This window comes from Cherax quadricarinatus, chromosome 51, assembly GCF_038502225.1.
Source record: "Cherax quadricarinatus isolate ZL_2023a chromosome 51, ASM3850222v1, whole genome shotgun sequence".
In the NCBI taxonomy this organism is placed as follows: domain Eukaryota; kingdom Metazoa; phylum Arthropoda; class Malacostraca; order Decapoda; family Parastacidae; genus Cherax; species Cherax quadricarinatus.
In genome coordinates this window covers 9,801,159-9,827,909 of record NC_091342.1, presented here as the reverse complement: position 1 = coordinate 9,827,909, position 26,751 = coordinate 9,801,159, and the positions used below count along the sequence as shown (strand labels likewise).

Here is a 26,751-nt window from a genome sequence, read left to right as displayed (position 1 = left end):
TATTGATCAAACTTATTGTAAACTTCTTTTATTGACCATTTTATTCTATACTTTTTTAAACTAGTATTTTCAACTACAACTTTTATACTATCCTGTCTACCATCTTACTAGCATATTATAACCAAGTCATTGCCTTTTTTATTTTTATCATTTTTTTTATTATTATTCTTTTGCTACCTTAACTTGTGTATTTTATCCTGTCAATTTAAATCTAGTTATACTCTAATTCTTGTAAACAACTTATATAAGACCTTAGTGCAATTACAATTGAGAGTCTTGTGCCTTTTTTATATTATTAGATTAAACTCAGTTGTACTATAGTCAATACCAAATTCATTATATTAGACCATAGTGCAATTACTAGTGAGAGACTGGTGCTATTTTTAATTTGTATTTTTATATTATTAGATTAAATCTAGTTGTACTATAGCTCATTCTAGCTCAAAACATAGACTCCACAAAAGTCATTATATTAGACCTTAGTGCAATTACAAGTGAGAGTCTTGTTCTATTTTAAATTTGTATTTTTATATTACTAGTTTATACCTAGTTGTACTTTAGTTCATTCCAGCACAACACATAGACAACATCAACTTCATTATGTGTAGCAGTGACTATACTCCATATGACCAAAATACTCTAGCTATATACTTATCCAAACTTCCCACCACTACAGATATCAGTACTAGAACTCAACACACAACTCAGGATATAAATAACCATAATTTAAACCTAGAAGATGATTGATCACGTTGACCCTGATCTAAACCTCCATAATCTGACACCCAATCAAAACCTATTGGAAAGTAACTGCCTTTATTACACAGCAACACAAGCCAGCACTATCCTAAACAATGCTAAAAGTCTATCAGTACTTAACTACAACATCAGGTCCTTAAGCAAACACTATGATGACCTCCTGGCATTCCTTGAATCACTAATGACACCCTTCTCCTGCATTATTCTTACTGAGACCTGGCTTAAGCAGGACACAATAGATATCTACCCTCTACCAGGATACACAGTAATTCACAACTGCAGACCAAACCAAGTTGGGGGTGGTATTGCAATCTATTACTCTAACCAGTTATCTTGTATTAGCACCACTTGCTTTAGGGATGAACATGGGGAATACATTTTTGCTAATTTTACTGTAAAAAACCTTAAGACACCTATAACAATCGGTGACATTTACCGGATACCTCACACAAACATCCCAAATTTCAGTGAGAAATTAAAGTCACTAATAACAAACAGACAAATGAATAAGCACCACCTTCTCTTAGCTGGAGACTTCAACATCAACCTTGGCTTACTAGATGATCAGCCTGTAACTGATTTCATCAACAATATGAACAACACACTTCTCATACCAACAATAACTAAACCAACCAGGCTCACTGAGACAAGTGTAACCATAATAGACCACATATGGACCAATATACTAGCCCCCCTTAAATCAGGGATAATCACAGATAGCACTACAGACCACTATCCTACCTTCCTCCTGACAAACATTAGTAAACCACCACTTGAATTCAACAAAGTCTCATTTAGACTCCATGACGAGGCCTCAATAAGGAAGTTCACAGCTGACCTAGAGATTGTTGACTGGCCTACAGAATTCTCCAAGGCCAATGGTATTGATGACTGGACAGATATTTTTCTTAACAAATTACTTAGACTATACAACAAACATTGTCCTATAAAATCGAAACAGATCACAAACAAACGGCTTGGTTGCCCATGGCTAACCAGTACCATTCTGAAATCCATTGACAAGAAACACCAATATGAAAAGCAATATAGACAGGGCTTAATACACAAAGATATTTTTAAACACTGTTCATCAGTTCTCACCAAAGTAATAAAGAAAGCCAAACAACTATACTACTCCAGTAGATTCACAGACACTAGAGGAGATATAAAAAAGACCTGGAAAACACTCTCTCAGATTCTAGGGACCCACAAACTGAAAAAAACCAAGAATATTGTCCTAACTAAACCTAATGAAACACCACTACATCCCACTGACACAGCTAACAAGATAAACGACTTCTTCTCAACCATAGGATCTAATCTCGCCAATAAAATCCCACATACCAATGCCCATGCCGGGGACTACCTAGATGGGAATTTCCCAAATTCCTTCTATCTTGCACCAACTGAGCCCTCGGAAGTCACCGAGATTATAAAGTCACTTAAAAACAACTCAGGGAATCTGTCTAATGTCCCACCATTACTGTACAAGCGAGCGGCCCATATCCTTTCGCATGCTATTTCAATACTTTTTAACAAGTCACTAGAAACTAGCACCTTCCCGAAACTACTCAAGATGGCAAGGGTTACACCAATACATAAAGGTGGTGACCCTACAGACTTAAACAACTATAGGCCAATATCAAACTTACCATTGCTATCCAAAATCTTTGAGAAACTCGTGCACAGGAGACTATATTCATTTATAACAACACAAAACATACTCAACCCCTGCCAATTTGGATTCAGGAAAAATAAAAGCACTAATGATGCAATCATAAAAATGCTAGATCTGCTTTACACAACATTGGAAAATAAGGAATATCCACTAGGAATTTTTATTGACCTAAGAAAAGCTTTTGACACAGTAGACCACGACATCCTACTCCACAAACTTGACCATTACGGTATAAGAGGCCATGCGCTTGCTTATTTCAAATCTTACCTTACTAATAGGTATCAGTATGTCACCATTAAAGACACAGCATCAACAACACGGCCACTTGATACTGGAGTTCCGCAGGGAAGTGTCCTTGGTCCCCTGCTCTTCCTCATATACATCAATGATCTTCCAAACGTATCCCAACACCTGAAACCCATTCTCTTTGCTGACGACACGACTTATGTCATCTCTCACCCTAATCTTGCCACCCTCAACAGAATTGTTAACGAGGAGCTGATCAAAATATCGACTTGGATGACAGCCAATAAACTTACGCTTAACACTGACAAAACCTACTATATTATGTTTGGTAGCAGAGCAGGAGATGCACAAATTAACATTAAGATCGACAACACTCTAATTACCAGACATAATGAGGGCAAATTCCTAGGCCTATACCTTGACAACAACCTGAATTTCAGCACCCATATCCAACACATAACCAAAAAAGTATCCAAAACGGTTGGGATCCTCTCCAAGATATGATACTACGTGCTGCAAAATGCCCTTCTCACACTATACCACTCACTTATTTATCCATACCTCACCTATGCTATTTGTGCTTGGGGATCAACTGCAGCAACACACCTAAAGCCAATAATAACCCAACAAAAAGCTGCAGTAAGAATAATCACTAAATCCCATCCCTGGCAACACACCCCCCCACTCTTCATAGATCTAAACTTACTCCCTGTTCAGTACATCCACACTTACTACTGTGCAATCTACATCTACAGGACCTTAAACTCCAATATCAACCTTGACCTAAAACGCTTTCTTGATAGTTGTGACAGAACCCACAGGCATAACACCAGACACAAACATCTCTACGACATTCCCCGTGTCCGACTAAACCTTTACGAAAATTCAATGTATGTCAAAGGCCCTAAAATCTGGAACACCCTACCTGAGAACTCTAGAACTGCAGACACATTCGTCACCTTCAAAACTATTATTAGAAAACATCTTATCTCCCTGATGAACCCCATCAACTAACTACACGAATACCACCTGGTGGTTCACACTTACACTCACTCACCCATTTGACCATAAACAGAAATATTAATCTCAATCTTAAAATAATGAATCCTATGATACTCCAATTCTGAAACTATGTACTGTGCCAAAACAAAAGCATTCACATTGCTAAACTCACAAACTAGTATTTAGTCACTTAGCCATAATACCAACTTACCTCATAATTTGTAATATTTGAAATAAAGAATTAAACTAAGTCTGCCCGAAATCCCTAGCCATGCTAAGCGTTCTAGTGGTACACTCTGTAATCATTATTTAATTACATGTAAACCACACAACAACCAAATTCTGTAAATTCAACATTGTAATCTTTATAGAGAATAAACTTTGAATTTGAATTGAAATTATACGCTCGCTCATTGACTACGGTGCACCGGCGTTAGGGGTGGTATGAGGTGCACGGCGCACGAGCGAAAAAAAAATCGAAAAATTATGGAAATTGAGTTAATCATATAGAAAAATAGCTTAACTCTTTAGCAACACTCTGGTACAAGAATTAGTAAGTAAGTAAGTAAGTTTATTCAGGTATACACAAATACAGTTACATAGAATTATCATACATAGCAGCATATGTGTAGAGAACCTAGGATAACCCAAAAAAGTCAGTGACTTATTTCTACGACGTTTCTACAAGGAATTATAGTCATTTATATCAGGTATGGTGATGGCGGTGTAGGTAGCGCGTCTTCTCTCAACCCATATATTTTTCTGAATATTTTTTCCTTGTTTTTTCCTCGCTATTTCTTGCATTATTCTAATATAATAATTGACTATTTGGCATCATAAAAGAGTAGGCGGAGCTTATACGTAGACTTCCAGTCAATCAGGAACCATCTGGGAACACCGTCAGTATTTCCGCTCCAGAGAGAGCCAGGAGAAACCACTTCATTATTACGCTTATATCAACTCTACGGTTTATTTATCTATCAGAATTGATCTAATATGATATAATAAACGCCATAAATAACATACAAACATGTTATATACTCTAGACTGAATAAAATAGGCTATAATATGGCGAGAGTCCACCATCAATATTCGATATAAATTCATTTCCCCTCCTCCCCATGTCGTATTCTTTGGCCTTGAGTAACAAAATGGTATTTTGAAGAGGACAACTGCAGTAGAACACCAGTTTACTAAGGAAAAAACCGAAACAAACGCGATTTTCGCGGGAAAAAAAATTCGAGACGGGGGAGCGGCCGGCGTTGCAGGCCGGAATAAGTAACTTATTCACTTATTCCGCTTAACTACGCCTTTACTACTTAATTAAGTGGAATAATATTCACAGAAATTGTAAAATAATGATTGTTCTTATTTTTAGTGATGCACTTTTGGAAATATTCCAAATATTTTGGGATTTATGTGGGAGTAAAGGGGAGATATTTTGCAAAAGTCTAAGAACTAACAAACTTTATTTTTCTGTGGAATAAAGATAAGATATTTAGAGGAAAGTGCATCACCAAAAATTCGTATTAACATTGTTGTCTGGGTACCAAGTGCCCAAATAACCTTACGTCGTGCCATATGGGACTACCCTCCTGCCAAATGGCATTTTCAGTAAATCGTTCTTCTTTCAGTTCTTGTTTGGCATATCTTATTGACAAATATTTACAGTAAATAGAGAAAATACTTCGTCTTGTGCACCAACAATGAAATAAATCTGACGGAAAAAAAAATAGTTGTTATACCGCCCCTTACCTTATCTCTTCCCGCAGAGCAGGCAAAGGGTGGAGGTCGTACAAAACCAGGCGATAAGAACTATGCTTGGAGCCCCCCATCTAGCCCAACAAAGTGTGTCTCAGATCTGAGCCCCGGCTTCCTTCCCTGGCTGACAGAGTAAGATACAGAAACGCCTGCAAAGTAGCCACGATTCTGCACCGGCAGCAAGGTACCCCACTAAGGAGACGGATATTGACAACCATGACACAAGATCCAACTCTCTTCGCGGACTGATAGGTCTGATGTAAGCAACTATAGACCTGTTAGTATACTCAGTATAATATCTAAAATTCTGGAGAAGGCGGTGTATTCTCAAGTAGTTAAGTACCTTAATGACAACAGCATTCTCCATAGCTATCAATCGGGCTTTAGAAGATCCTACTCAACCGATACCTCCCTTATTAATCTGATGGATTACCTGAGAACTGAAATGTCAAAAGGGAACCTCATAGGTATGGTAACCTTAGACCTGCAAAAGGCCTTCGATACTGTCAACCACAATATATTATGTAATAAACTTCATGCTATCGGTATAGGTTCTGTAGACTGGTTTAAGTCCTACCTTAGCAACAGGAGACAAATAGTCAAAATCAACAAAACAGAATCAGAACCCCTGCCGATAACATGTGGAGTTCCCCAAGGTAGTATTCTGGGTCCCTTACTATTCTTATGTTATGTCAATGATATGCCTATCAGTGTCAAGTGCAAACTCCTACTGTATGCAGATGACAGTGCTCTGTTAGTGACAGGTAAAGACCCACAAGATATTGCTAATGTTTTAACACTGGAACTGGAGTCCTGCAGCAAATGGTTAGTAGACAACAAACTATCATTACACCTAGGGAAAACGGAAGCCATTCTCTTTGGAACGAAACATAAACTGAGAAGGGTAAATAATTTTAATGTTCAGTGTAATGGGGAGTCCATCACTTTGGTTTCATCAGTTAAATATCTGGGAATCCCCTTTGACCCATTCTGGTTAGCAGTAATCTGAAACCAAGACAACAGTGCATTAGTGTTCGCAATAAAGCTAACAGAATTCTTGGCTTCATATCTAGAAGTATAAATAATAGAAGTCCTCAGGTTGTTCTTCAACTCTATATATCCTTGGTTAGGCCTCATTTAGACCATGCTGCTCAGTTCTGGTCACCGTATTACAGAATGGATATAAATGCTCTGGAAAACGTACAGAGGAGGATGACAAAGTTGATCCCATGTATCAGAAATCTTCCCTATGAGGATAGACTGAGGGCCCTGAATCTGCACTCTCTCGAAAAGCGTAGAATTAGGGGGCATATGATCGAGGTGTATAAATGGAAAACAGGAATAAATGAAGGGGATGTAAGTAGCTTGCTGAAAATTTCCAGCCAAGACATGACTCACAGCAATGGTTTCAAGTTGGAAAAATTCAGATTCAGGAAGGATATAGGAAAGCACTGGTTTGGCAACAGAGTTGTGGATGAGTGGAACAAATTCCCGAGTACAGTTATAGAGGCTAAAACGCTGTGTAGTTTTAAAAATAGGTTAGATAAATACATGAGTGGGTGTGGGTGGGTGTGAGTTGAACCTGACTAGCTTGTGCTGCTGGGTCTGGTGCCGTGCTCTTTCCTTGGGTGGAGGTGACCAGACTGGATGGGTCATCGGGCTAATCCGGGGGGGGGAACATGAACCTACTCCGCATGGGTCAGTAGGCATGGTTATTTTCCTGTCCAACATTTAGAACTTTGCATTTGTCTATATTAAACTGCATCTGCCACTTCTCCGACCATTGCATCAGTCTATTCAAATCATCCTGGAGTACTCCAGTGTCCTCATTAGAATGAATTAGACGGCCTATTTTGGTGTCATCAACAAATTTACTTATGTCGCTATTTATTCCCTCATCTATGTCGTTTATGTAAATTGTGAACAACAACGGGCCCAACACTGACCCCTGCGGAACCCCGCTTGTGACGTGCCCCCATTCTGATTTCTCCCCATTTATGCAAACTCTCTGCTGCCCATTTGTCAGCCATGCCTCTACCCAGGAAAAAATTTCTCCTCCTATTCCGTGTACCTCAATAGCCTCTGATGTGGAACTCTATCGAAAGCCTTACTGAAGCCCATATACACAATATCATATTCATTACCATGATCTACCTCCTCAAACACCTTAGTGAGAAAAGTTAGTAAATTCGTAAGACAGGAACGCCCCTTTGTAAAACCGTGTTGAGATTCATTAATCAAACTATGCCTTTCAAGATGGGGCTACGAATTGCTTCGGCAATTATTGATTCCATAAACTTTCCCACATATACATATACAGGGGATCAGCAACTATGCTGACACAACTACCTACCTCTAAGCGTCTCTGCAGTCAAGACACCCTCAGCAATCATGCTGAGACAAACATGACACTGGCAGAGGGACGCACATGTGCAGTGTATTTCACAGATGGTTCTGTCGGCCTTGACAGGAAGAGAGCAGCAGCTGGAGTGTATCACAATAGTCACACACAAGGCTGGCAACTCCCTGACCACTGCACGATCCTTCAAGCTGAGCTGGTGGCGATTCAGCAGGCATTGTCACATGCCCTACGATATCAACTCCAACCTGTCATACATGTTGACTCCATTTCTGCAATCAGTGCCCTCTCCAATCCCCAACCACAAGACAGTGTTCACCTCATTACATCGATTCTGAGCATAATGACAGCCTTAGAAGCATCGACATTGAACTGGATCCCCAGCCATGCTGGCATCCGGGGAAATGAGACGGCGGACGATGCAGCCAAGGCAGCAACAGATTATCCACATGTTGGGATTACTGTCCCTATCATCCTACGCCAAACCAAACTCGTAGCTGCCAGAGCCATGAAACTTATGGGGGAGGCCCTAGGTGATACCCCATCTCAATAGTGGTACCGAGCAGCGACTCAGGGAGAACCCCCACCATATGATAGAAGCTGGTTCAGAGAGCAGTGTACCGCCATCCATTGGCTTCGTTTGGGCTTTCCCACAGCTAAGATGATAGTAGACAAGGCTGAGGAGATGTGCCAGTACTGCCAGCACGCTGTCCAGCGCCCCCTAACACACTATCTTCTGGAGTGCGAAGTTACTGAGACACTCCGCATGCAACTAGCACTGATATCCCCTCCCGAAGAGGACCCAGAGATGACTGCGGCCACACTAGTGTACCATGGAGTCAACGAACCAGACAAGCTGTTGCCCGTGATAACGACATATCCTCCTCCTCGCTAGTGTCCACAGTTAGGAGTACATGCGGTGTAGTCGCTTATGAGATGCACCAGATGAACTGACCAGAAGAGTGCTTGAGCAGCATATGTCGCATCATTGTAGAAACCTTTCTCTCTCGGGAGCCAGAGACGGGTCATCGCAAGATTGAGACCCGTGCCAGGACTACGGTCTTGGCGAATATTATACATACATACCTGTGCTGTATTTTCTACAAGATTGATGAACTGAACACACCATCTCCAGGCCGAGGGACTGATTACCTCAAACTCCTCCTCTTCTTATACCTTCCTTTTTGTATAAGACTAATGTAGCCACTGTGTGGCGAAATGTTTCTTCAATAAAGATTCCCAGATGTTGCATAAGTGTCTCAATTCTTCAACTTGACGGTTTTCAAAACCATTCATCACATTTTTGGGTAGGGGTCGTTTTGATAAGGACCTGCCTTGTATGGGCCAGTAGGACTTCTGCAGTGTTCCTCCATTCTTATGTTCTTATTAGGACGTGTTTCCATAAGACACCTGCTGTCCTTGTTCACCCGTCAGTAAAATAAGTACTTGGTGTTAGTCGGCTGGTGTGGGTCGCATCCTGGGACAAAATTGACCTAATTAACTGAAATGCTCTGCATAACAAGCGGCTTTCTTTATGGTAGTATGTTATTGATGTCAGCTAGGCATGTATACCTTGTACATGTACTTGTAGAAATGCAGATTATATTATTGTGTGTGTGTGTGTGTGTGAGAGAGAGAGAGAGAGAGAGAGAGAGAGAGAGAGAGAGAGAGAGAGAGAGAGAGAGAGAGAGAGAGAGACAGACAGACAGACAGACAGACAGACAGACAAACAGAGACAGAGAGAGGACCCTTATCTCTCCAGGTGGTGGATAACCTGGCCATGAGGTAATTGGCCAGCCCTTTGCTCTGAGCTCGTCACCAACGGTTGGACACATCCTTAATCTACAACAAGAACACATTCCTCACCGGCAATATGTGACAAAGCCTACAGATCAGCCTTGGTTTGGCTTTCGTTGTAGAGAGGCTGCTACTGTTAAGTACAAGGCATGACGACGGTATGAGACATCCTACCACCTATAACAGGAACTTGCACAGGCAAGCCTGTAAGCATATGGGTGTCGTTCAAAAGTGGGCCATTGCTAAATGGGAGATGGACACAAGAAGAAAGCTAGCATCAGGTAGGGTAGGCTCCAAAACCTGGTGGTTCCTAGTTAAGGACAGACAAGGTTATCTGCCTGATGAACTCATTCCGCCTCTAAATCGACAGGATGGGACCACCTCTACTACCACTCAAGAGAAAGAGGACCTCTTTGGCGAACACTTTGCTACCAAAATGCAAGTTCCTGATCCAGCAAGGGACCCTCCTTGGCTAGCTGCAAGAACTGTGTCAAAACTGTCAGTGGTGGCAATAAGGCAGGAAGAAGTGCACTTCCTTCTTAAATCGCTTGACCAAGAAAAAGCTGTGGGCCCAGACAAGTTGAGCCCAAGATTGCTGAGAAGATGTGCAGACCAGCTAGCAGCACCTCTAACTCGCATCTTTCAGCACTGCCTAGTACAGTGTAAATGGCCTTCTCTGTGGAAAGAGGCAAATGTAGTCCCTGTTCACTAAAAGAAGAGCAGAGCAGAAATCAGCAACTACAGACCAGTGTCACTCCTGTCAATCACTGGCAAGCTCCTTGAGACAATAATCTCAAGACAAATGGCAGCTTTTTGACTACCACTCACTACTTTGTGATCGTCAATATGGCTTCAGGAAAGGTTACTCTGCTGCTGATCTGTTGTTAAACCTCTCCACTAAGTGGCACCAGTCACTGGATGAATCCAAAGTCAGCTGTGTGGTAGCACTGGACATTGCTGGTGCTTTCGACCGAGTGTGGCACCAGGGCCTCTTAGCAAAACTGCAAGCTCTGGGAATTGCAGGATCTACGCTATGTCTCCTCAGTGATTACCTTCATGGTAGATCTCTAAGGGTAGTTCTCAATGGAACAGAATCAGCAAGACATCCTATCGGGGCAAGTGTTCCACAAGGAAGTGTTCTGGGACCATTGTTATGGAATGTCTACTTCAGTGACCTTCTTCATCTCATCCCAGAATCCCATGCATATGCAGATGACTGCACACTGACATTCACTTATCCAAGAGAAGAAATGCCAGCTGCTCAAAGTTACATCAATCACCAGCTAAGAGCAATATCAGCTTGGGGAAATAGATGGCAAGTAACATTTGCACCTGAGAAAACAAATGATGATGATCTCTAGGCACCAAGATGGTAATGCCGAATGGAGGGTGTTGGCACCTGGAGAAGAAGTTGATATCCTTTGGGTGAAATTTGACTCCAAACTGACCATGAAAAACCACGTTGTAACTCTTGCAAACAAGGCAGCCAGGAAGCTTACAGCACTTCGCCGTATCTCGCATCTGCTTTACAGCAGGGGTTGCAAGATTTTGTACGAGGCACAAGTACGCTCACACCTTGAGTATGCTCCACTTTCTTGGTTTGCCTGCGCCCCTTCTCATCTGCGACTACTTGACAGAATAGAGAACAGAGCAAGATGTCTCATCTCTCGCCTGGACCAATCCTGGATAGATCTGTCATTTCAGCAGAGCCTTCAACACAGGAGGGATGTGGGTGGCCTTACTGTTATGTACAAGGCCAATATTGTCAAAGTACAACACTTGGATCCACTTCGAGGACAGCGCGAAGCAAGTTTCTATACCACAAGACGGGCAGAAAGCAGCACTTCACTTTAGCTGTACCCTTCTCCAGAGCATCACTAAATCTGAGATCATTTATTCCCAGGATGACTCGAGTATGGAACACATTCGTACAGCATTATGATGTCAATGAGATAAAGTTAGTTGATCAGATGAAAATGCTGGCCCACAGATGGCTCCAACTTCATTCTGTTCCGTACTTGTATGTCTCATAACAATAAAAATGCTTTCAAATGAGCTGATGTAGGTAACAGCTCTTAGCTGCCATAGTGAAGAGCTCTGTTCCACAAGGCACAGTACTCGCCCCCATCTTATTCCTTATCCTCATATCAGACATAAACAGAGATGTACACCACAGCACCGTATCATCCTTTGCGGATGATACTAGGATCTGCATGAGACTGTCATCTGCTGAGGACGCGGTTAACCTCCAAGAAGATATAAACAAAGTTTTCCAGTGGGCAACGGTAAACAATATGATGTTCAATGAGGACAAATTCCAACTACTCCGTTATGGAAAACTGGAGGAGATAATAACTAGAACAGAGTATACTACTGACTCCGGTCATACAATAGAGCGGAAAAATAATGTAAGGGACCTGGGAGTAGTAATGTTTGAGGATCTCACTTTCAAGGATCACAACAGTGCCACGATCGCACGTGCAAAGAAAATGATAGGATGGATAATGAGAACTTTCAAAACGAGAGATGCCAAGCCCATGATGATCCTTTTCAAATCACTTGTTCTCTCTAGGCTGGAATACTGCTGTACATTAACATCTCCATTCAAAGCAGGTGAAATCGCAGATCTAGAGAGTGTACAGAGATCCTTTACTGCACGTATAAGTTCTGTCAAGCACCTTAACTACTGGGAACGCTTGGAAGCACTTGACTTGTACTCGTTGGAACGCAGGAGGGAGAGATATATCATAATCTACACTTGGAAAATCTTGGAAGGAATGGTCCTAAATCTGCACACAGAAATCACTCCCTACGAAAGTAAAAGACTGGGCAGGCGATGCAAAATGCCCCCAATAAAAAGTAGGGGCGCCATTGGTACACTAAGGGAAAACACCATAAGTGTCTGGGGCCCAAAACTGTTCAACAGCCTCCCATCAAGCATTAGGGGAATTGCCAATAAACCCCTGGCTGCCTTCAAGAGAGAGCTGGACAGATACCTAAAGTCAGTGCCGGATCAGCCGGGCTGTGGCTCGTACGTTGGACTGCGTGCGGCCAGCAGTAACAGCCTAGTTGATCAGGCCCTGATCCATCGGGAGGCCTGGTCATGGACCGGGCCGCGGGGGCGTTGATCCCCGGAATAACCTCCAGGTAACCTCCAGGTTGTCAAAATTAGGAATCCTTAACCTGTAAATAGCTTGTCAATAAAGCTAGGGACCCTTAACCTGTAAATAGCTTGTCAGTAAAGCTAGAGATCCTTAACCTGTAAATAGCTTGTCAATAAAGCTAGGGACCCTTAACCTGTAAATAGCTTGTCAGTAAAGCTAGAGATCCTTAACCTGTAAATAGCTTGTCAATAAAGCTAGGGACCCTTAACCTGTAAATAGCTTGTCAGTAAAGCTAGGGATCCTTAACCTGTAAATAGCTTGTCAATAAAGCTAGGGATTCTTAACCTGTAAATAGCTTGTCAATAAAGCTAGGGACCCTTAACCTGTAAATAGCTTGTCAGTAAAGCTAGGGATCCTTAACCTGTAAATAGCTTGTCAATAAAGCTAGGGACCCTTAACCTGTAAATAGCTTGTCAGTAAAGCTATAGATCCTTAACCTGTAAATAGCTTGTCAGTAAAGCTAGGGATCCTTAATCTGTAAATAGCTTGTCAATAAAGCTAGGGACCCTTAACCTGTAAATAGCTTGTCAGTAAAGCTAGGGATCCTTAACCTGTAAATAGCTTGTCAGTAAAGCTAGGGATCCTTAACCTGTAAATAGCTTGTCAATAAAGCTAGGGACCCTTAACCTGTAAATAGATTGTCAGTAAAGCTAGAGATCCTTAATCTGTAAATAGCTTGTCAGTAAAGCTAGGGATCCTTAACCTGTAAATAGCTTGTCAATAAAGCTAGGGATCCTTAACCTGTAAATAGCTTGTCAATAAAGCTAGGGACCCTTAACCTGTAAATAGCTTGTCAGTAAAGCTAGGGATCCTTATCCTGTAAATAGCTTGTCAATAAAACTAGGGACCCTTAACCTGTAAATAGCTTGTCAGTAATCTAAGAGGAAACAGCACCAAGGCCAGCAAGAAAACACCGAAAAATCAGCTATTCAACAAGTGTAGCCAGGAGGACGCCGGCCCAGCAACCACCCCTCTCACCACCACTCAAGGCCACACCACAACAATAACAACAAACATGGCTGCCACCAGCCCATCCTCCCCTCTCTTTCCCGGATTCAACCTACCAAGTAGTCTCTCAGGTATGACCAACGATCCAGATACCCTAAAAACATACATCTCCAACTTAGTTATTGAAAATATGAATCTTCGAGAGACGCTAACAAAACAAGACACCAGGATGACACAACTCGAGAACAAAATCCTCAGTCTTGAACAAAAGTTATCAACACCAGGAATGACTAACTGTGGCAAGACCATCCAAACAGTCATAGATAGCCATACCCAACAAATAATATCTCTTAATACAAAGGTTGAAGAAGCAGTAAAAGAATGGAAGAACAACTTAGATAACCAGTTCAGCGACTACTTTGCTCTCCAAGAAGATAAAATTGAGCAAGATAAACTATCGGACGCAGTAATAGTTAACAGTCCACTTTTTCCCAGTGATATGAACCAAACAAACAGTAAAGAAATTACTCTGCAGATCATAAAGGACCAAACAAGTGTTATTGTACCAGAGTCAGAAATAAAAGAAGCCAGGTTACTAGGATCCCATGGTAGAAAAAGTGTTATGCTTAGATTCCACTCACATGACAGGAAAAAACACTTAATTATTGCATCTATTAAAGTAAAGAAAGAGGTATACATAAACGAGTGTCTTACCAAAAAACGTCAGAACCTCCTTTATAGAGTCAGAAAACTTAAGCGGGAGAATAATGACACAATACACCAATGCTTCACACGAGATGGGAAAATTCTTGTTTGGAAAACAAATGTAGGTCAACTGTACACAATAACGAACGAGAATGATCTATCACGATTTCTCAGGGATACTAATCTTACAGAGAATAACTAAACAATGTCCAACCTAAAAGCCTACGTAGTGTAGTGAATGTTTTGCTCCATTATTGTTCAAATTTCATTGTACAATCTCTTAGTAATTAAATAATTAACTACCTCATTTTGTGATTTTACTAGTAAGCATAAGTCACCTTATGTAATTTTCTTATTTACTATTGTTTGCTTAAACATTAGCTGAATTGATACTTTCTCTGTCCATATTACTACCTCATATTTTTTTTAAATACTATCAATTGATATTACTTACTAAAATTAATAATTATCATTTTTACTATAATTTCAATTTACTCTTAACATTTTTGACATTTAATAACCATTACTTGTCTAATTACCTTTACCTGTTTTAATACCACATTTAATATCTTAGAGTACTCTTAATTACCTTGTACTGCCATATAACCTCTAGTATAACTACCAGTGCAATATTGAATGAAATAAACATTACTTTTTCACTTTTTTGTAATCATTATTACTTACTAAAATTTTATTAAACACCATATTTACTACCAGTCAATTTTACTTTTGTACATTAAACATTATTTTATACTTCCCATAACATTTTGTTGCCAAATTTTCAAGTTTGTATATTCAACTCCAACCTTTATATTATCCTTTGTACCTGTGTACCTGTGTACCTGTGTACCTGTCTACCATCTTACTATCATATTATAACCAAGACATTACCCTTGTTATTTTTTTACTATTATTCTTTTGGTACTTTAATTGTGAATTATATTTTGTCAATTTAAATCTAGTTATATTCCTGATCTTGTCAACAACCTATACCAGACTCTAGTGCAATTGCAAGTACCATTTCAATTTGTATTTTTATATTATAAGTTTGTATTATAATTCCTACTCTAAGATTGTTTTCATATCTTAGTGACTATATTGTGTGTGCAATTAGTGTATTTTTCAATTATATTATTGTTCAAGGCCCTTAACTATCTTTTGCTAACTAGTACCATTGAATCCTCCACCTTCCCTACAGTTCTCAAAATAGCAAGGGTCACCCCGATCCATAAAGGAGGAGACCAAACAGAGTTGAATAACTATAGGCCAATATCCAATTTACACCCTCTCTCAAAAATCTTCGAAAAATTAATTCATAAACGAATCTACTCCTACCTCATCTCCCAAAACATTCTCAACCCCTGCCAATTTGGATTCAGGCCTAATAAAAATACTAATGATGCTATTATACACATGCTAGAACATATATACACTGCAATAGAGAAAAAAGAAGTCCCACTGGGGATCTTCATTGACTTACGTAAAGCTTTTGATACAGTTGACCATGACTTGCTCCACGTAAAATTGTCACATTATGGTATTAGAGGGCACTCCCTCAACTACCTCAAGTCTTACCTCAGCAACAGAAGCCAATATGTGTACGCAAATGGGGCAAGCTCTTCCGCACAACCAATTTCAGTTGGTGTCCCACAGGGAAGTGTCCTTGGCCCTCTTCTCTTTCTCCTATACATAAATGACCTACCAAATGCTTCGCAATTACTCAAACCCACACTTTTTGCAGATGACACTACATACGTCTTCTCTCACCCGAGCCCAGTCACGCTAGCCAATACTGTAAACACCGAATTACAGAAAATATCTACCTGGATGAGGACTAACAAACTTACACTAAACATTGACAAAACCTACTTCATTCAGTTTGGTAACAGAGCTACAGATGTACCTCTTAACATAACAATAAACGGATCACCTATCACAAAGCTAACAGAGGGAAAATTCCTAGGAATCCACCTCGATAATAGAATCAAATTTCATACACATATACAACAAATTTCTAAGAAAATTTCCAAGACTGTAGGCATACTATCGAAGATACGGTACTATGTTCCACAGTCAGCCCTCCTGGCCCTATATCACTCTCTTATTTACCCCTATCTCACCTATGGAATTTGTGCATGGGGCTCAACAACAATTAACCATCTCAGACCACTAATTACCCAACAAAAGGCTGCAGTTAGAATGATAACAAATTCTCACTACAGGCAACACACTCCACCAATATTCAAAACACTCAACCTATTCACCATACAAAACATCCATACTTATTATTGCACCTATTACATACATAGAACACTTAACTCTGATATTAACCCTCCCCTCAAACATCTCCTTGCCAACCTCAACAGAACACATGACCATAACACAAGGCACAGATCACTCTTTGATGTTCCTCGTGTCCATCTCACGCTATGCAAAAACTCAATGCACATAAAAGGCCCTAAAATCTGGAATTCATTACCTGTAAATGTAAAAGAAACACTACCTGTTTATAAATTCAAGTCTCTTCTCAAAGATCACTTACTCACCCAAAACCAAATAAATACTGAATAACTGAACCTTATAAATTGTATACCCTATATGTTACTCACAATTATATCACACAAATGTTAAACCTAGGACCCAATCTAACTTTATTATTTTTTTAAATACACTACCTAACAGAATACTCCATTCGACTGAATGTACAGCAATGCAAGCAACCATATGACCTGTCTTTGTAATACTCATTTGTGCTTTATAGTTATCTGTTTACAATAATGTTTTATCACTGATTTCATCATTGCTTAGTTAATCTTAAGTTAATTTTAAGCCAGCCCGTAATGCTATGCATATAAGTGGCTTTGGCATGCTGCTCTTACCTGTATTTTTTGTACCTCTGTTTGTATGCTTAAATTACTAAATAAATAAACAAATAAATAAATAAAGCTATGGATCCTTAAACTGTAAACAGCTTGTCAGTACAGCTAGGGATCCTTAATCTGTAAATAGCTTGTAAATAAAGCTAGGGACCCTTAACCTGTAAATAGCTTGTCAGTAAAGCTAGGGATCCTTAACCTGTAAATAGCTTGTCAGTAAAGCTAGGGATCCTTAATCTGTAAATAGCTTGTCAATAAAGCTAGGGACCCTTAACCTGTAAATAGCTTGTCAGTAAAGCTAGGGATCCTTAACCTGTAAATAGCTTGTCAATAAAGCTAGGGACCCTTAACCTGTAAATAGCTTGTCATTAAAGCTAGGGATCCTTAACATGTAAATAGCTTGTCAGTAAAGCTAGGGATCCTTAATCTGTAAATAGCTTGTCAATAAAGCTAGGGACCCTTAACCTGTAAATAGCCCAGTCAGTAAAGCTAGGGATCCTTAACCTGTAAATAGCTTGTCAGTAAAGCTAGGGATTCTTAACCTGTAAATAGCTTGTCAATAAAGCTAGGGATCCTTAACCTGTAAATAGCTTATTAATAAAGCTAGGGACCCTTAGCCTGTAAATAGCTTGTCAGTAAAGCTAGGGATCCTTAGCCTGTAAATAGCTTCTCAATAAAGCTAGGGACCCTTAGCCTGTAAATAGCTTGTCAGTAAAGCTAGGGATCCTTAATCTGTAAATAGCTTGTCAATAAAGCTAGGGATCCTTAACCTAACCTTGTCAAACCCTATGTAAAAAAAAAAAAAAAAAAAAAAAGAAACTGACTTTTATGTTGACTTCAAACCTTCTCAATGGTCTGAACCTCTCTGAAGTACCTGTTGACTTGTATCTTGGCAGACACTGCTCCACTACTGATTGGATACAAGGTAACCTGCTCTCTGCGCCGTCTTTTATAGGGGTAATGTTTTTTGTCTCCCTGCTATTATGTAATAAGCGGCGAGATTAGGTAGTGGTTAGGTAGCATTAAATCTCGCCATGTTGGTGAATTTTATGTATATTTATTATAAGCTGTACTGCATTGTTTTAAATAAAAAAAAAAATCTGTTCCACTTCCCCATGGAGATAAGAGGAATAAACAAGAACTAGTTAGAAAATAGAAGAAAACCCAGAGAGATGTATATATATATATATATATATATATATATATATATATATATATATATATATATATATATATATATATATATATATATATATATATATATATATATATATATATATATATATATATATATATATATATATATATATATATATATATATATATATACACTTGTACATGCATGTGTAGTGTGACCTAAGTGTGAGTAGAAGTAACAAAATATACCTGAAATCTTGCATGCTTCTGAGACAGAAAAAAGACAACAGTATTCCTACCATCATGTAAAGCAATTACAGGTTTCTTTCTGTTTTACACTCGCTTGGTAGGACAGTAGTACCACCCTTAGCGGTTGCTGCCTACCAACCTACTACCTAGTGTGTGTGTGTGTGTGTGTGTGTGTGTGTGTGTGTGTGTGTGTGTTCCATATACCCAAACGACATTTAAAATAGGGAGAAGGGAGAAGAATGCTGAGAGAAAAGTAAATTCTTTCTGGGAAGAGATGAACGAGAGGGTAAATAAGTCGAAAAAAACAACAAAGGAAATGAGAAAAAACACTCATAGCTAAATAATAGGTCCAAGGTCCATGAAAGGATATGATAAAACTGAAGGAAAAGTGTCATGTGGGTTCGATAACGTGGATGGGGTAAAAACACTCACATAGGCTGGTTAGTACATATAATTATAACGGAAAGTATGGGAAGCACCATCAGCCGCCCTGCCTCACTCTGCTCTCTATCTCAGACTGACCCACCAGTGCCTAGAGGGTGAGCAGTGTTCAAAAACATGCTATGGTCAGCAGCAACGTGAATAACAGTCAGTGATTCACACAGACGGTTGGTAGTGAGTCATCTACTGGTAACTGGTTACTGGTAACTGGTTACTGGTAACTGGTACTACTGAGAGCTCGGCTACGCAAACATATGTCATCCCGACACACAGCTAATACAAACTAGAGATGGCAGGTGTATGGCTTGGCCTGATTCTATACAATGTCAAAGTACACAACAATTGAACATTATAACATAAGGAGAATATTAGAATGGAAGCTTACATAATTGACTATAATGAAACTTACTGTAATGAAACTGTAATGCATTACAAAGTATAATATAGCACAACTTATCGAATGAGACTCAACATTGGGATTAAGCAATAGAAGTGATAAAAAAAATTTTGATCGATCGATCTGTATTCATGTGATCTACGGATTCTGAGGAAGAAATATATACAAAGAAAGAAGTGTTTAACAGAAAGGCAGATTCGGTGCACTCAAATCTAGACTGTTAAATCTCATAAATTCGGAGAGAACATGAACACACAAAAAAATTCTTGAATATTGATAAGTTGATACTGTAATTATTTATCTATACAAGTTATTTACATTTAACCCCAACTCTGCTAGGGTGAGATTGACATATGCAGAATGGGTGTCATGTCTGGGAGGATCAAACTCTGTTGCAATGGCTAACTCATGCTGTATTTGAGGCAAATCTGAATTGGTAGTTACATATGATACTTGAGGATTTCTCAATACCTGTCATGTACATAGGGAATAACGACATTCAGGTTGATCGTCTGACTGAGTCTCAGAGGAAGAGAGTACAGGATCAGGAGGATTGTCAGAGTCTGTCACATTAGTCTGGGTTGGAACATCATTATCATCACATACTAACTTCATATGATCTAAATGCGATTCTTTATACTGACCAGTGCTAATTTCTCTAACCTTATACTTATTGCCATTGATCCATACCAGGGTGCGCAACACCTGGTATATCGTGAACTAGCTGTAAGGCTAGATTCACTAGTGACTGTGGAATTACTAATTGGTATACTCTTCTGCTAGGAGTACCCAACTCGGCTGTTCAATACAGTAATCCTTGGTTCATGACAAAGTCACTGATGGGTACTGGTGGCTTCACAGTCAGAATAAGATCTTCCTGGAGCAGGAATCGAATCACACCAGACCACATGGGATCTGCTCGTTGAGCATTCTTTACATCCTCGGCAGTAAATGGAGGGTCTGCAGTTACTATACTAACATGTCGCGATAAAGCATCTGCGACTACATTTGACTTGCCAGGTAAGTGTTCAAAGGTAGGATTGAACTCTTGGATAGTCAAGGTCCATCTGGCTAACCTTCCAGTAGGTTGTTTATTCTGGAATAAAGGTATCAGTGGAGCATGGTCTGTCAGGACATGAACAGAGTACTGATAAATAATGTCTCGGAAGTGCTTTAAAGACCATACTATTGCTAAAGCTTCTTGCTCAGTTACTGTATAATTACGTTCAGCCTTTGTAAGGACTCGGCTAGCAAATGCAACTGCGTTGTACTTGCCATCAGTCTTCTGAGCTAGTACAGCACCTATGCCAATAGAACTAGCATCAGTGGTCAAATAGAAGGGCTTAGAAAAATCTGGAAATTTCAAAATTGGAGCAGATGTTAGCTTTTCTTTCAGAGTTTGGAATGCTCTTTCTTGATGGAAGGTCCAAACAAAAGGAGCATCTTTCTTAAGCAACTCAGAGGAGCAGCTATGGAAGAAAAATTGGCAATGAAAGATCTATAAAAACCTGCTAAGCCCACAAAGGATCTTACGGCATCAGCAGTTTTGGGAGTTGGAAAATTTAGTACTGCAGTTACTTTACTTTTGTCAGTCGTAACCCCTCTAGGAGTGACTACGTGACCAAGAAACTTGATTTCCGATCTGAAAAATTGACATTTAGACAGTTTGATCTTTAAATTAGCTTCTTCACGCTTACTAAGTACTACATCAAGTCTTTTCAAGTGTGTATCCACATCTTTAGACATGACGATTACATCATCTAAGTACACCATAAGTGCATTACCTATGAAACCTCTAAAGATATTAGTCATGAGCCTTGAGAACGTGATAGGGGAGGATCATAATCCAAAGTCCATATGGAGGAAGTGATAATGACCCATAGGAGTGGAGAATGCAGTTAGCTCTTGGCTATCCTTGTGAAGAGGGACTTGCCGAAACCTTTGTAACAAGTCCAGGGTTGAAAAAACTTTGTTTTCTCCGATGTTACATAAAAGATCACCCAGTACAGGAAGTTTACCTGGAGTTTACCTGGAGAGAGTTCCGGGGGTCAACGCCCCCGCGGCCCGGTCTGTGACCAGGCCTCCTGTGGGAAGTGGGAAGTGATCTGGAATAGTTTTCACATTTAACTTCCTAAAGTCAATTACTGGACGCCAAGTACCATGTGTAGTGTGACCTAAGTGTGAGTAGAAGTAACAAAATATACCTGAAATCTTGCATGCTTCTGAGACAGAAAAAAGACAACAGTATTCCTACCATCATGTAAAGCAATTACAGGTTTCTTTCTGTTTTACACTCGCTTGGTAGGACAGTAGTACCACCCTTAGCGGTTGCTGCCTACCAACCTACTACCTAGTGTGTGTGTGTGTGTGTGTGTGTGTGTGTGTGTGTGTGTGTGTGTGTGTGTGTGTGTGTGTTCCATATACCCAAACGACATTTAAAATAGGGAGAAGGGAGAAGAATGCTGAGAGAAAAGTAAATTCTTTCTGGGAAGAGATGAACGAGAGGGTAAATAAGTCGAAAAAAACAACAAAGGAAATGAGAAAAAACACTCATAGCTAAATAATAGGTCCAAGGTCCATGAAAGGATATGATAAAACTGAAGGAAAAGTGTCATGTGGGTTCGATAACGTGGATGGGGTAAAAACACTCACATAGGCTGGTTAGTACATATAATTATAACGGAAAGTATGGGAAGCACCATCAGCCGCCCTGCCTCACTCTGCTCTCTATCTCAGACTGACCCACCAGTGCCTAGAGGGTGAGCAGTGTTCAAAAACATGCTATGGTCAGCAGCAACGTGAATAACAGTCAGTGATTCACACAGACGGTTGGTAGTGAGTCATCTACTGGTAACTGGTTACTGGTAACTGGTTACTGGTAACTGGTACTACTGAGAGCTCGGCTACGCAAACATATGTCATCCCGACACACAGCTAATACAAACTAGAGATGGCAGGTGTATGGCTTGGCCTGATTCTATACAATGTCAAAGTACACAACAATTGAACATTATAACATAAGGAGAATATTAGAATGGAAGCTTACATAATTGACTATAATGAAACTTACTGTAATGAAACTGTAATGCATTACAAAGTATAATATAGCACAACTTATCGAATGAGACTCAACATTGGGATTAAGCAATAGAAGTGATAAAAAAAATTTTGATCGATCGATCTGTATTCATGTGATCTACGGATTCTGAGGAAGAAATATATACAAAGAAAGAAGTGTTTAACAGAAAGGCAGATTCGGTGCACTCAAATCTAGACTGTTAAATCTCATAAATTCGGAGAGAACATGAACACACAAAAAAATTCTTGAATATTGATAAGTTGATACTGTAATTATTTATCTATACAAGTTATTTACATTTAACCCCAACTCTGCTAGGGTGAGATTGACATATGCAGAATGGGTGTCATGTCTGGGAGGATCAAACTCTGTTGCAATGGCTAACTCATGCTGTATTTGAGGCAAATCTGAATTGGTAGTTACATATGATACTTGAGGATTTCTCAATACCTGTCATGTACATAGGGAATAACGACATTCAGGTTGATCGTCTGACTGAGTCTCAGAGGAAGAGAGTACAGGATCAGGAGGATTGTCAGAGTCTGTCACATTAGTCTGGGTTGGAACATCATTATCATCACATACTAACTTCATATGATCTAAATGCGATTCTTTATACTGACCAGTGCTAATTTCTCTAACCTTATACTTATTGCCATTGATCCATACCAGGGTGCGCAACACCTGGTATATCGTGAACTAGCTGTAAGGCTAGATTCACTAGTGACTGTGGAATTACTAATTGGTATACTCTTCTGCTAGGAGTACCCAACTCGGCTGTTCAATACAGTAATCCTTGGTTCATGACAAAGTCACTGATGGGTACTGGTGGCTTCACAGTCAGAATAAGATCTTCCTGGAGCAGGAATCGAATCACACCAGACCACATGGGATCTGCTCGTTGAGCATTCTTTACATCCTCGGCAGTAAATGGAGGGTCTGCAGTTACTATACTAACATGTCGCGATAAAGCATCTGCGACTACATTTGACTTGCCAGGTAAGTGTTCAAAGGTAGGATTGAACTCTTGGATAGTCAAGGTCCATCTGGCTAACCTTCCAGTAGGTTGTTTATTCTGGAATAAAGGTATCAGTGGAGCATGGTCTGTCAGGACATGAACAGAGTACTGATAAATAATGTCTCGGAAGTGCTTTAAAGACCATACTATTGCTAAAGCTTCTTGCTCAGTTACTGTATAATTACGTTCAGCCTTTGTAAGGACTCGGCTAGCAAATGCAACTGCGTTGTACTTGCCATCAGTCTTCTGAGCTAGTACAGCACCTATGCCAATAGAACTAGCATCAGTGGTCAAATAGAAGGGCTTAGAAAAATCTGGAAATTTCAAAATTGGAGCAGATGTTAGCTTTTCTTTCAGAGTTTGGAATGCTCTTTCTTGATGGAAGGTCCAAACAAAAGGAGCATCTTTCTTAAGCAACTCAGAGGAGCAGCTATGGAAGAAAAATTGGCAATGAAAGATCTATAAAAACCTGCTAAGCCCACAAAGGATCTTACGGCATCAGCAGTTTTGGGAGTTGGAAAATTTAGTACTGCAGTTACTTTACTTTTGTCAGTCGTAACCCCTCTAGGAGTGACTACGTGACCAAGAAACTTGATTTCCGATCTGAAAAATTGACATTTAGACAGTTTGATCTTTAAATTAGCTTCTTCACGCTTACTAAGTACTACATCAAGTCTTTTCAAGTGTGTATCCACATCTTTAGACATGACGATTACATCATCTAAGTACACCATAAGTGCATTACCTATGAAACCTCTAAAGATATTAGTCATGAGCCTTGAGAACGTGATAGGGGAGGATCATAATCCAAAGTCCATATGGAGGAAGTGATAATGACCCATAGGAGTGGAGAATGCAGTTAGCTCTTGGCTATCCTTGTGAAGAGGGACTTGCCGAAACCTTTGTAACAAGTCCAGGGTTGAAAAAACTTTGTTTTCTCCGATGTTACATAAAAGATCACCCAGTACAGGAAGTTTACCTGGAGTTTACCTGGAGAGAGTTCCGGGGGTCAACGCCCCCGCGGCCCGGTCTGTGACCAGGCCTCCTGTGGGAAGTGGGAAGTGATCTGGAATAGTTTTCACATTTAACTTCCTAAAGTCAATTACTGGACGCCAAGTACCATCCTTCTTAAGTACTAGGATCAAGGGCACATTCCAAGGTGAATTGCTAGGTGCAATAACTCCATCATCAAGCATTTGATTGATCAATTCTTCTGCGACAGCAACTTGTGGATGAGGCATTCTGTACGCAGGTATATAGATAGGTCTAGTACCAGGTTCAAGTGGGATACGATGGGACAATAAGTTCGTTATGCCCATCTTCTCACCTGGTAAGGCAATGGCTTTACGACGTTTGTTCAACAGAGTCAACAAACACTTGACCTCGTCTGGGAAGTCAGTGGGAGCTAAGTCTTTCTCCTCAACTGGTGGAACAGATTGATCCAGTGAGGTGGATGAGGTCTCCCCGGTAGAAATAGCACCGACCCACTGGTCAGGTGACAACTCATCCTCTACCTGAACAGGGTAAGGATAGTGAACAAGGTCAACAAGATTGGTATTTGCTCTGAGATGAACACTGTGACCAGAAGTGTTAGCTAGGAAGAAATGGATCTTACTATCTCTTACAACATGTAAGGATGGCTCAACAAATAAACCCTTTACTTTGCAGGAATCACTGTCAACTAGGACGTTATCACCATCTGGAACACTAGGAACAACAACAGACACTCTAGTGAGGGCACTAGCCACGACAGAAACATCTTTCTGCTGACGGCAAGTGACATCAACAAGAGATGGCATTACTAGTTGCAAGTAATCGTTTTCCGACAAGACATACCCTGTGAAGAAACTACTACTTGAACTAGTAGACATTGCAGGGATAGGCTCAGCACTCAAGGTAGTCAGAGCGTCCTCGGACACTTGAGGTAACTGGACACTATCTTGCAAGCCTGAAGTTACAGGTGGAACACAGACAGGAGTGACAGGATCACCAGTGCCTGACCGCTTGGGTATGCTACTGGAAAATGCACTGGCTTGTAAGGACTTAATCCGAACGTCGTACTCTGCGGCAGTATGGCAGATCTCGGATCCAAGCTGGTAACCCCAAAATGGTACGATCAAGTCATCAATTTGGGCATGCCATTGATAAGGGTCGAGCACAATGCGTAAGTCTCTCATGGAAGCAAATCCCAGTAGAAGATCACCAGGGAAAGTAATCTGGTCGACAACAAGGAAGGAAGCAGTAAAGTCTCTACCTTGGATAGAAAAGGTGAGGGAAGTCCGACCTCGGACACGCAGGTGAGAACCAGCTACTCCACTAAGGGAGGACACATGAGTCGGCTCTACGAGAAGGACATGTCGTATCTGCTTATCACTAAGCAAACTAGTCCTGATAATATTGACTTGTGCACCAGAGTCAGATAAGATAAGATAAGATTTCGTTTGGATTTTTAACCCCGGAGGGTTAGCCACCCAGGATAACCCAAGAAAGTCAGTGCGTCATCGAGGACTGTCTAACTTATTTCCATTGGGGTCCTTAATCTTGTCCCCCAGGATGCGACCCACACCAGTCGACTAACACCCAGGTACCTATTTGCTGCTAGGTGAACAGGACAACAGGTGTAAGGAAACGTGTCGAATGTTTCCACCCGCCGGGAATCGAACCCGGGCCCTCCGTGTGTGAAGCGGGAGCTTTAGCCACCAGGCCACCGGGCCACCATGAACAAATGAACGGGCGCATTATGAACAGATGCTTGCACTATAGGGCCTATGGCTGCATTGGAAGTTATGTGCAAACAAAAAGGTGGATTGTCATCAGAAATGATTTGTTCCACTTCATCCCCAAAATCATCTACGCCGTCAGAGACGTGTGAAGCAACATCATCAGCAGGATTGTCATTCTCGAGACTGCTTAAGGCTTCAAAGGAATTGTGAACAGGGATGGTGTACTCATTATCACCTACTGTCACCATGGGACGGTTTGACTGGGGCGCTCGGATTCTCCCGACAGGTTTGCAGGATGGAGGGACACAGGGTGGTAAGCGGCTAGCTGGAGGTGGCAGAGACGGTTCATCTCTGACCTGCCGGCACCCCACAAACAATCTTCTAACGTCGGAAATACCCGTAAATCCACGCT

General features: G+C 40.5%; 1 protein-coding gene and 1 long non-coding RNA gene across 6 annotated transcripts in view; both read right to left on the bottom strand.

Moving 5' to 3' along the window:
* Positions 1-17,304, bottom strand: part of LOC138854182 (uncharacterized) — a 77,349-nt gene extending 60,045 nt beyond the window's left edge. The window contains exon 1 of the long non-coding RNA XR_011393403.1: positions 16,778-17,304. This is a non-coding gene — a long non-coding RNA (uncharacterized lncRNA). The remainder of the gene's footprint in view (positions 1-16,777) is intronic.
* Positions 1-25,954, bottom strand: part of LOC128686126 (cytochrome P450 2D14) — a 45,537-nt gene extending 19,583 nt beyond the window's left edge. Inside the window, exon 1 of one of the 5 annotated variants that reach the window (XM_070095820.1) lies at positions 25,871-25,954. Coding sequence is in view for 1 of the 5 variants with exons in the window: in XM_053772822.2 (XP_053628797.1) it covers positions 7,800-7,839 (40 nt within the window). In the remaining 4 variants the exon portion in view is untranslated. Of the gene's footprint in view, positions 1-7,799; positions 7,855-18,119; positions 18,231-25,870 lie in introns of those variants that run through there. The other 4 variants (XM_070095819.1, XM_070095818.1, XM_070095821.1 and 1 more) reach the window with 4 other exon arrangements.
* Between the last annotated feature and the right edge of the window lie 797 nt (positions 25,955-26,751).